Consider the following 12,370-nt stretch of genomic DNA (forward strand, 5'->3'; position numbering starts at 1 on the left):
AGGCATATTTATATCGACAACCTTCAATAACTGCAGCATAGAGGACAAGGCCAGCAAGCTAATTGGCTGTCAAACTGCGACTCGGTGGAAAGATGGATGGTATCCAATGAATCATCAGTGCCGACAAACATGAGCTAATCTTGTTGCCGGATCATTGAGCTCCCTATGGCCCTGGTAAAGTGGCTTCCCTGGTCGCCATTTGGCTTCCCTGACATACCAATTCATGGTCCGATAAAGAATATATGCATGTAATGACCTATCACGATTTAGAGGACTGAGTTTAGATCACTTAAAAGGCATCTTTGTTACTTTGGTGAGCGTTAATGAGTTTCTCCATGGAAAAAAAGATCTTCTGAGAACAGCGTGGGAGAATTACCATATTCTCAAAGAAACGTTTGGGAGCAAGTCTTATCTTTTTATAAAACATCGAAGAATATAATTATAAATAGAAGAATTTTGCTCATACTCTGTTAGTATAATAGTTAGAGTTGCCAACGACCTCTTTTCATATCCTAATTGCATTGAGAAATGACAAATGCAGTCTCAAGTTGGTGACGTCCATCAGGGTAGTTGCATTGTTTTTCTGCTGCCCGTGGGGTTGGTTTTGGATAGTATACGGTGACATGACATGAAATGTTTCAATAAGAAAACTACCAACTTTTCCTTTTGTTTTCTTTTACTATATTCATGAAATTAAACAGAGGGATTCAATTTGTTATTACCAAAACAGAAGGATTAACCTGCATTTATCATTGATCTTAACCATTCATATTTAAATCAAAGCACCAATGCATTTTGGTTACCCGAAACAAAACTAATTAGCTACTCTCCTCTCCTCTTCTCTTGCAAACCACCCGATGGTGACCGATAACTACGCTCGCATTTTGCATGGTGCAATTTTTTATTTTTATCTTATTTTGCATAATATGGAATTATGGATGGAGATAGCCACAATTTATGTACTTTTGTAGAGATAAAATTGTGATTGAGAAAACAAGTATGCCACCATCAAAGCTTTGTGTCATTATCTTGTGTATCTGATCCTAACCATTGAAATACTCATTGAAAACATCATGGTCACATGATTCAACCCTGTATCTATAGTGACTAACCAATCTTCTACTTGTCTATTATGTATATCAAATTTTTTTTTATTCGCTTCATAAAGAATGGAAATGGTCATGTCCTATATCATTGTGGATTTTAAATTTGATCTCCCAACATAAAGTTGCCGGCAAGTATCTAGATGACCGCAATCATGTAAGAGAAAGTAATGAGAATCAGTGTAAGCGTGTGTGTTGGATCCTGTACCTTATGAGATCTTAAATATTTGTATAGAATTAAAAAAATTAAATTTTTTTAGCTAATTTTTTAAGATAAAGTTATTACAAAAGTATTAATGACAATAGCACTCCAAGCTATTTAATAATTGTACTTTTATTTTTTTAATTATTCCTTTTCTCATATTACTTTCTTGAACAAGAGACGAAGCACGTTTTGCTGCTGCGTTTCAAGCATCAGGTCACATCTCCAGTCCAAGCCATTGTGGCCTACGACCCTGCGATCTTATCCCTTTGCGGTGCTCTTCGTCGCTCGCTTTCGAAGCACATTCCCCAAAGCACGCAATGGAGGTCGGAAATCCTCCACGAGAAACATTAAACAAAGAGCTCGCCGAAACAAGAAAAAAAACATCAAACAAAAGTTACGGAGAAACACCATGAAAAAATATCAGCCAAGAATTTCACAAGGCATTAAAAAAAAAAAAAGCAGAAACACACTAGAAATAAATACATATAAAATCCATTAGAAAACAAACACGAACCTGCGAGGAAAGCAGTCATCCGGAGTTCTCCTATTCTTTCTCCCACACATTTAACGAGAACCGTTACTAGGCCCAATTAAACTGGCTTCCAGGAAATTTAACTAACTAATGGATTCGCTTACTCCCTCGTGTGCTTACCTCCCTCGACCACGGCCGGGTCACCACAGCTTGTACCCTCCGCCGTCCCTGACGGTCCGAGGATGGGACGCCGATCCTCCCCTCGGAACTCTCTAAGCTCGCTGTTTCGATCGACGACGGTGACCAGACTCCGGCCCGACGACCGGAGGAATTTTTTGGACACTATGACTGGTCAAAGAAGTGGGTCGGTCTTCCACGTTCCCGTGGGGTCCATCGATCGGAGGGCAGTTGGTGCACTTATCCCGCGGCGCGTAAAACGTGGATCGTTGCGATGCACGGACAGGAGACGCAGGAATCATGCGGCAGTGGAAGCATGTGAGGGGTGATCGGCTCTGTGCGGTCTGATGGGGATCGGACGCGTGAGGATCCGAACATGTCTGCCGACCTCGTTCTCCTTCTCCAGATTCTGTCGAGCGTTCCGTACTGCACGTCGACGTCACTTTCAGCCATCTTGATCCGGAGTTGCATGGATTTGCTGTTCAACGTTGAATAGCATTCGTGGGCTAGTATGTGCCAGTCCATGTTGTACTTTTTATTTTCAAAATACCATGAAAAAAATCATTTCTCTACCACCGTATGCTATACTTTTTTTTCCCTTTTTCAAAATACGATGGGAAAATCTGTATTTCTCGGCATCTTTTAAGTATCCAAAATCTACTGCGGTATCCTAAGAATTCAAATTTTATCAAATTCAATCATAAACAACACATCGACTCATCATTAATTTTAGAAAGATTTGTACTATAATTTTCTCTATCCATATGGATCTATATATGATACCTAAGTTTTTTCGGGCATAGACTCTCACACTATTCTATGTTAATTCTTGCCCATCAACCGTCTGATAAAGAGTTGAAAAATGCTATGGCAACTCAGAAATTATGTAAAATAAAAGGGAAAACCGCAGCCTACTAGCAGCTCCTCCTTTACTTCTTTAGTTGTATACTTCATAATGCCTACTTAAAAGGAGAAAAAAAAAGGAAAATTCTATCATAATTCTCATAGGTGGTGATCTAAACATTTTCTACGCCTTAATTAACTAGAGATTGTAGATTATTGAGATGCAGGCCAGTAAACATGCATTTAGTCATTATAATGACAACAATCATCGAATCTTTTTCTAAAATTTATGATCAATTTTATAAGTATTTTATGGGATCCATATGAATACAGAAAAGCCATCAGATGCCAAGATCGCATGTTGCATGTGATTGCAGGCAGCACTTGTCCTAATCCATGCTAAAGCCACGTTTTGTATGATACTCCCGCTTTCACCGGAAAAAAAAAAAGAAACAAAGCCAGTCTACTCTTTGTTACAAACAAGCCAGCCTCCACAGTAGCGAAGAAAGAGTTGGTGGGATACGAATATACGATTGGGAGGGCAGCGTCTGGGCTGACGGTTGGTCGAAATAGTCGGAATATGTACACAAACCTGCAGACCTCCGACCACCTTATGCGGCCAAATGAATATATTAATACGTACATATATGATAACATGTCATAGGCAGAAAAAATATTAGGTACATATGTTAAGAGGCTGTGCGGGCATCATGTGTTTAATCACATATCAGTTATTCGCCAAAAATTTTTTTAGTACTTATACAAAATTGAAGAACTCAAAAAATATCTTCCGGCTAGCTTTTTTTTTTTTTTTATAAATTCGGCAATTTATATAGCTCTAGCTTGAGTACATCCTGCCAAATCGTAGAAAAGTAAAAAGTACGTAGGAGAGGGAATCTCTTCTATAGATGTCCATAGAAAATTCCCAGAGTGCCGGGCGACAAAGGAGGCGATCCAATCTGCCGTCCTGTTCACCTTCCAAAATACATGTGCTGCCTGCAGGCTACCCATCTCTTGAGCCAGCCTATGAGTCTCTCTGATGAGAGGATGGTCATCACCATATATATCTATCCACACCTCGGATCCAATCAATCACCACAGAAGAGTCCTCTTTAAGGTATACCCTGTCGGCTCTAAGGGACCTCCTCACATATGACAGCCCCTCCCATGCAGCCCGAAGCTCTGCTCCTACAACAGTAATCCCAGATGTGCGCCGACCCCTAACTGCTACCAGCCTACCAAAGGAGTCTTTGATTATGAATTCGACACCTCTAGCTACACCATCCACCGATCTACTACCATCGAAGTTCAATTTGAGATGACCAAAAGGTGGCTAGTTTTTTAGATGAAGTCGTGGATTATGACAAATGATATTTAAGCGAACTCGGCCCATAATCTTTGTGGACCAGATGACACTGCAGCACAAATTCATAAAGATTGATTGCAAGCCGATCGTGATGCTTATGATTGAATTTGATTAGTTTTAAACTTTTTGCCCGAGGATGCCGGTTCTTGGACCGAGGTAAATTCGTACAAGGCGAGGGGCAGATGGGGCGCGACACGGAGACCACGAACGAGGAAGGTGCATACAAGCTTCCTAGCGTCAGGCGCCCACAGTCCCCAGTCCCGCTGTGCCCCCACGTCTTCGGAGGCATCCAATATGGATCGCAAATGCCAAGTACCGAGGTTTCCTAAAACATCGCTGGCTATGGCTCTGATGCCCCTACCTATCTTTTTACCCACCTCCCAGCTTCACCTCACCGAGTTCAATGGTGATCTTTTTCGTTTTTGTCCGATAAACTCAAAAACCAGTGGGTTTACCTCGGTAAAAATCTCGCTTATATAAGCCCTAGCCGCCCTCCGGTCCGGTGTGGTGTGAAAGCCTGCCCGTTCTCACCGTCCCACACTTTCTCCATACTTCCCGTCTGACCACCCTTCGTTCCTTCCTCTGCCCTCCGAATCCTCTTTGGTCTCTACGATGACCGCTATTCCTTTTCTGATAGCTAGGTGCTGGAAATGACGCCATAAATCGACAGCCGGTGGAGATAGGAGAGAAGGGAGATAAAACTAAACTATATAGAGAGAAAGAAAGACGGGAATTAAGTGAAGGAAGATGATGTTGGAGTATGAATGGGGGAATTCAGCGGCGGCGGCGGCGGCGGCGATGCTGTTGTTCGGGGACCAGGAGACCGGTCAGGACACGGGGCAGGACCGAGCGGTGTTCGACAGCTACGGCAGCCATGGTGGCCTCGGCGGCGTGGGCTTCTTCCCAAACCCGCAGCCTCTGACGGCGGCGGCACTCTTCTCGCCGTCCTCCTCGTCATCCTCTTCCTGCCACCAGAGGTATGGACTGGCTCTGCCGCCGGCGCCGGCGAGGATCGGGCTGAACCTGGGCGTGCGCACCTACTTCTCCTCCGCCTCCCCGGAGGAGGATATGGTCGTCGGCCGGGTGTGCCGAAGAAGAACTCGCACCGCCCTGTGCCAGGCCGAGGGCTGCGGCGCCGACCTCACCCACGCCAAGCACTACCACCGCCGCCACAAGGTCTGCGAGTTCCACTCCAAGGCTTCCGTCGTCATCATCGCCGGCCACTCCCAGCGCTTCTGCCAGCAGTGCAGCAGGTCGTCCCTCTTCACAACCTCACCATCCTCTCTTCTTCTCGATTTCTATTTCCAGAAAAATAAACTGCTACACCCCATACCTCCACGGAATTGAAATGGTGGTGCATGTGTATGCATAAATATAGGTTCCATGTACTCGCGGAGTTCGATCAAGGGAAGCGGAGCTGCAGGAAGCGACTGGCGGATCACAACCGTCGAAGGAGGAAGTCTCAGGACCTTACGACGGCCACCATTACCATCACCCAGGCCAATAATGGCACCACCAATACTAATCGCGGCGTGATCAACAACTCGGTGGCCAATCCAGAGAGGGTATTCACTGCTAGCAGCAGCAGCAGCAGCACAAACAACAACAATAATAACAATAACAACTGCACTCCTACCGCTCCCTTGGCGTTCACTACGTGCAAGCTGGAGACTGAGTCTACGGTGACTCAAGTAGTGTCGTCTCCTCCGGCACCTCCGCCGCTGCCGCTGCCCCCACCAGCCACAGAGCCAAGGATGGCGCTGGGGCTGGGCTGCGGCGGCGGAGGCATCGTGACAGTACTCCCAGCAGCAGCAACAGGGCTGTCGGCCTCGTCATCAGCGGGGACTTCGCCGGCGCCGAGCGTCCCATTCTTGTCTCACCTTGGGGAGTTCCGTGGGCATGAGATCAGGTTCCCCAGCTGGGACGATGCGGGGGATGGCAGCAGTATTAGAGGTCTTTATCAGAGCACGTAGGAGAAGTAGCCGCAGTCTGTGTTTCTTATTGCTTTTGCTGTCTCTTTGAGTTTCTACCTTCTTCTTAATATATAAGAGCTATCTTAGTTTTGAAAACATTCCTATGATCATATGTGTATCCATTTCTCTTTTAAGTTTTGGTAACTATGCATGAGTGCAAAAGGTGGCGGATGATAACATAGAGCCGGTAAAGCGGGCGGCTTTAGTTCTATCTTCCCGTAAAGAAGAATAGTAGGCACTTCTCTTGCATTTAATTTCTATGGCAGGAAAGGAGTTATGGATAGGAAGATGCCAGTGAAGAAGGCATCTTCGTACTCTGGGGGTGATGAGATTCTTGAATGGGACAAAGGGTGCATGTTTCATGTGTCATCGTTCTGGAGCAAGCTTCCTTTATGTCATTAAGAAAAGTTTAATTTATTCTTCGGGTATCCTACTGGAAAGCCAGAGACAAAGATTCCAAATAACCATTAACTTAATTAAACAATGATTGTTATCATACTGAAGGGGATATTTTAGAATATCCTATTTATATTCTAATCATCTTACCTTACGCCATGGTATGATATTGAAGCTGTATCAATCTATTAATCTAGTGAAGAGAATTGAGGATCACGAATGAGATGTAGTCCCGCATGAAATAATTTATGGGTGGTAGAAGGAAATTTGCATGATTGGGACCATAATTTAATGGCTTGAGTTTTTTGGTTATTGGATTCGGACATGTATATCAAGTCTTCTGGTATTAGGATTCTGCGTGCCCATCTTTTCCCACTTGATGATTCTTAAGGGGAATAGTAATATGTGGGCTTGTAGAATGGATATCTAGTAGGGATGGCAAGTAGATAATTAGATTAAGCAAAGCACACTAGGTTACAACACAAGTTCGAGTGTGGTTCTTGGAAGAGTGAACTCCTGTAAGAATGCGATGAAATATTGTGGCCCTTGGAAAACAATGGACTCTTAGAATGGAGCTGTAACAAAAGCTTGGCTCTTGAAAGTAGGTTCTTGGGCAAGAGTAGTAACACGTCGTGCACTTACAAAAGTTATTGGACATGAAGATCGATCGGCAATTGGTAGATTGAAATTGAGAGGGAGTTGAAATCAGTTCACAAGTGAAGATAGCCAAAGTGTGTCGAGTAGATACGGCGAGTGGACTCCGAGCTTGATCCGTGAGTAGAAGATTGGACTTGAGGGGGAATTAAAATCGTCTCACGTGTGAAAGGTGGCCACAGTGTGCTAAGTAGATGCGGCAAGTGAACTTGGGGCATGGTTCTTGAGAAAGTGAAATTTTATAAAGATGCGATGAAACATGCATGGCTCTTGAAGAGTGGTTTACGCTTACAACATTGAAGCAGCAGCGCATGTTGTGTTTAGCATGGCTCTTGGAAAGTAGCCTCTTGGGTTGGAGTTGTACCAAATAATATAGTGATGCATGGCTCTTGGAAAGTGGGCTTTTGAGGTGGAGTAGGGGGAAGAAAAAAACATGGTGCATTCAGAAAAGTAATTGAGAACAGAATTTGATCAGAGTGTAGTAGAATGGAGTTGACAAAGTGTTAAAATTTGTTCACATGTGCAAAGGAAGAATGTGTATATTATGTGTGTTAGCATAATTTTAGGAACCACATAACAATATGTATCAGTTCATATTATTTTTTTTATCGGTTAATATTATTTTTTATTGCTAGCATGATCTTATTAAAGTGATTTTAGAGATCACATAACAATTTGTATCAGGGAGTATTTTTTTTTTATTAGCATGATCTGCATATATAACCTCTGAGATGTACCGAATACGATGGAATAGAAAAATAAAATTATTTTTTTCTCTTTTTTTTATTTTTCTCTTCTTCTACAAATATTTTAACAATATGTGAGAATTAGTTCTGGCCCATAACTTAATAGTTTCTATAGTTTTGTTTTGAGGTTGAATTGGGTTCCGAGATACGTATGAAGTCCTTGTGGCTTTATGACTCCCTCTCTTCCCAACAGAGAGGAGGTCCATTAATTAGGGAAGGTGGTGTAAAGCAGTAAGCTAGACAAACAGGCCTACATCCAAGTTTGCAGTGATGATTTCAAATTTATAAAGGATCTAAAAGTGATGATAATAAATTGGACAAAGGTTGATAATAAGAAATTCAAGTGGGATTTGATAGATCGAAATCACAGGGATGGCAAAGTAAGATTATCTAGTTTATAGTTTATGTCTTTGTGATTCTCTAATTTATAGTTTATATCTTTGTGATTGAAGATTTGTAATGGTAAGAATCATGCAGTTGGTAATTAGCATCTTAGCGCTTAAGGTGCTCAAGCCTCACCTTGGTAACTTATATTGGAGATTATCGGGCAATTTGTGGGTTCATGAGCATACATACAAGATTTTGCATAGATGATTTGGAAAAGATATATGGCAAATAGCCCATTAAGAATTACCTCCAATGGAGAGGATGAATGATTTGAGAGATTTGGAAGCTTGATAAGCTTTGAGTCACCAACCATGGAGATATTCTTTTTTTCGAGCTTTGAAAGGCAGAAAGAAACGAGATAAGTGATGTCAAAGTGAAGTTTTAATGTCTTTTTTTCTTCTTATCTCATGCTTATTTATCATATAAATACACGCCGATGTTATCGGATCTTTCCTTCAACATAAAATGTTACTTCCTCTATGAGAGATATGCAGAACCAAATATAAAAAAGGGAGATATGCAGAACCAAATTTTTTTACAAAAAAGAGGTATGAATAAGTGAGATCAGTGCTTGGGTTAACTAACCAGCTATAACATTTACACCTATCTTAATTTTCTTAATGAATTTGATCTCTCCTCATTGTCAAAAATTAAGGAGGTCACCTTAAAAATTAGTGCACTCACTAAACTGAAAATGCAACAAAGTTCAGGCCCCAGGATCCAATGTTTAAATAATGTGCAGATCAAACCAAGCCAAAAGCTAGTGAGCGACCATAAAAAAGCTTGGGACGGTGAAATGACCTTAAAACCGGAGCACGATCCAAACGAAAACACGACAAAGGTCGGGCTACAGAATCTAAAGATGAGAGCATGTTTAAACCAGAACCAAGCCAAAAAAAGTTCATATTTCTTTATTAAGTGAAAAGCAACAGAGAAATGACATGTGAAGACCGGAGCTTTCAAGGTGGTTTAGTTATAGATCTATCCTGATTTTCAAGTATTCTTCGAGAAAAACATAATTTCCAAGTGTTCATTCCACTCATGCTTGTCTTCTTATCTACAGTGTAGCAGCTAGTTTAATTGAGTGAGTGAGAGAGAGAGAGAGAGAGAGAGAGAGAGAGAGAGATAAGATGCCAGAGAATTAGAGAACGAGGAAAGCGTTATTGGTGTGGGAGGGCCAAAAGGACGCAGCCTAAACTCAAATCTAATAGGATTCTCTTCTCCCTTTATGTAAGCATTCTTCAGTTTTCTACCTGAAAGCTGAAACTTTGTACTCGTTAATCAAAAAGGTTGAGAGAGAGGAAAATAAAAAGGAAAGATAAGAGTGTCAGGCTTCCTACTCTTCCAAAATAGACTTCCCCAGCTTAGTAGGCCCACAGCTTTGCAGTGGCCCTTTCTATGGATGGTGGTTTTGATTGCAGTGGAGGTAAGTAACCCAGTTTTAGAGTTTATTAAAAGAACAAAAGGGAGAAAACGAAAAAAGATTCCTGTTTTGGAAGAGCTTCAGTGTCCTTTCACTCATAACTCAAGCGTCTTGCAGTGCGAGGGGATTGTGGATTTATTGAAACCTGGCTTGGTGAAAGGTCTCTTTCAGAGAAGGCCTTATCAGGGACAGGATAAAGCCACGGAGAAACGCATTGGGTGCAATGCACTGATCGGGGCTGTCTCTCTTAGAGGCGACAATTAGGCCCCATCAAATCCTCATGGGCTTTGTTTGTTCCCTGCGAGCCTTTTCTTCTCGTTGCGTCACGCAAGCTATAGACTGGTGAGAGGGACAGTGCCTCGTCCTAAACTGCCAGGCTCATTTATCCAAATTTACCCTGACGTCTTGGTTAGATTAAAAATTTAAATTTATTCAAATTTAATTATAAATACTATCATCGACTCATAACCAGTTCCAAAAAATACGTACTATAATATTCTTTAGTCTATATAAATTATGAGCTGGATCCATTCTGAAACCATTTGTAACAATTTAAAATCTAATACAAAACATAAACCGAAAAATATTATTTAATTTTTTATATAATATTTAAAATTTACTTAGTAAATAATTAATGTGTAACTAAATACATATGTGGGGCTTTTTCTGTCGAGTCTTCGTCCTATTACTGGACTTTGGATGCTTTGAATATGGGAGAGCTTTTAAGCTTTTCGTCTCCCAAGGAAAGAAAAGGCTGCAGTGTATATCCATTATCTTTCCTGCCCCTACCTTTGGCTTTGGAACGTTGGGCCTGTTTCTTTTTACTTGTAATATTAGGAGACGTCACCGGCTAATCAAACCAAAACAACTGAGGAAATATAAAAAATTGCTGTCCTCTGTCTGCATCGACAATTAGACGCCATAAAATGAAATAAGTTTGGAACAAAATATTTGGCTTTCTGAGATTGTCGCTTAGTTCAACTGGCATTATTAGTTCTTATAATATATTTAGTTTCCGAGTCTGTTGGATACTCCAAAAGGAGCCGAAACAAGAATTAATGTCTACAACCAGGCAGGAACTGGCTGGATGGCAAGTAAGCTCCCCTTGTCGTGTGCTATAAGCTCAGGAGACTGAATCTAAGATGCGATCTGGTTGGCCCACGGATACAAACAGTCTACGACAGAGCTAACTAAAGGGATCTGATGACTTCATAGTTATGATGTGCATGGATTCTAACACAGGGTCATATGCTGGACTCTGCAGAGAATGAAGGCTTTCAAACTCGGAAATCTTCTAATGAGCTGCAGGTTTAAGATGTTTTATCTGTTTTTCAAGATAAAACCTGGATCTTGGTTGAGAAAAGGAAAACAAGAGAAGTAAATGGCAAAAGCCAGATGTTGCTTCTCAAATATATGGGATAGAAATATTTTTTTCTAAGAAAATGATGCATATAATTATCAAAGGAGATTGTTTAATTTTATATGTTGGTCCATGCAGAGGCGTATCGTACATCATGTATTGCAGGTTAATTGAATCTTAAAAAGGAGAAGAAGAAGAATCTTACCACCTCACCTATTTATCTTTTCTATTTTTAATTTTCAGTATTTTTTAACAGCGGATGGATAATTGCAGCTGGCATAACTCAAAAATGTTCATTATCAGAGTAAATAGATTCAAAATACTTGTTTTATCTTTGACCATTTTATTTTCTTGGAGAGTGCGGGGTGATTCGTTCACTCATGACCTAATAAACATCGGAAAATAGAACTCATTTACCGAAATTTACCTTCGATAAAAATAGTGTAATATTCAAAATTTATCAGAACTTAAAGATAAATTTCAGAATTGTTGAAATTGTGACTTCTAAAATATAGGCCGCCCCGAATCTATCAGATTATATTAATTAAGCGAATCATAGTCAGAATAATTCAATTAATCAACAAACTAAATACTTTTTCTTTTGTAGAAGTAGTTTGTACAGAGAGAAGTATATGCTGTGATGGAATAACTTGAAATCCAGCTTAGTGGAAAGGTTACTTTGTGTTAATTTTCATAAGAAATTTCAATATACTGGTCTTCCTTCCTTTTTAATAAGATTTAGCACCTAATTATTATTATTGAACTGTACAAAATAGACCCAGGCACTTAATGAATGCCTAACTTTGCAAAGCTTTTCTTGGACTGTGCCATTAAAGAATAAAAATGATGTTCATCAATAATGGAACGAGTGATATGATAGTAGAAAAACTAAGATAATAAACAACATTTACCAAATAAGGAAAATACACTTACACCACTATACTTTATCCAAGTTACATATTGACCCCTTGTTTTTCAGCCCGTCCACTAAATAGTCTAAATTACTTTTCTATTCCGAACTGGCCATCCCATCCATCTCCATCAACCGGGCTTCAACAAAAGGCTCATACGACCATTGCATGCCTAAAACGTCTAAAATTCTTAAAATACCCCACGCAACGCCTTCATGAATTGGTCTCCATTGAACCAAGCTAGAGTTTTCTGGTGTCGTCAAGCAACCTCGTCCATCTAAGCCACTATGGAAGAAGAGCTCTATAAGGAATATAAGTTTATTTTTTCTTGAAGTGTTGCACCTCCTTAAAATG

General features: G+C 40.8%; 1 protein-coding gene across 1 annotated transcript; it reads left to right on the forward strand.

Annotated features, from left to right (window-relative positions):
- Nucleotides 1-4,681: 4,681 nt before the first annotated feature.
- On the forward strand, nucleotides 4,682-6,243 carry LOC103711682 (squamosa promoter-binding-like protein 13). The gene is made up of 2 exons (XM_008797927.4): nucleotides 4,682-5,419; nucleotides 5,545-6,243. The coding sequence occupies exons 1-2, from the start codon at nucleotides 4,914-4,916 to the stop codon at nucleotides 6,137-6,139; spliced, it is 1,101 nt and encodes a 366-aa protein (XP_008796149.2). The 5' UTR covers nucleotides 4,682-4,913; the 3' UTR covers nucleotides 6,140-6,243.
- Nucleotides 6,244-12,370: the final 6,127 nt, after the last annotated feature.

This window comes from Phoenix dactylifera, chromosome 5 (assembly GCF_009389715.1).
Source record: "Phoenix dactylifera cultivar Barhee BC4 chromosome 5, palm_55x_up_171113_PBpolish2nd_filt_p, whole genome shotgun sequence".
Lineage (NCBI taxonomy): Eukaryota > Viridiplantae > Streptophyta > Magnoliopsida > Arecales > Arecaceae > Phoenix > Phoenix dactylifera.

What these genes read in the sequence shown, in the direction of transcription:
- LOC103711682 (XM_008797927.4), top strand. Translation starts at nt 4,914, where the DNA reads ATGATGTTGGAGTATGAATGGGGGAATTCAGCGGCGGCGGCGGCGGCG. An exon ending in TTCTGCCAGCAGTGCAGCAG is followed by an intron (nt 5,420 to 5,544) that starts GTCGTCCCTCTT and finishes GCATAAATATAG; the next exon opens with GTTCCATGTACTCGCGGAGT.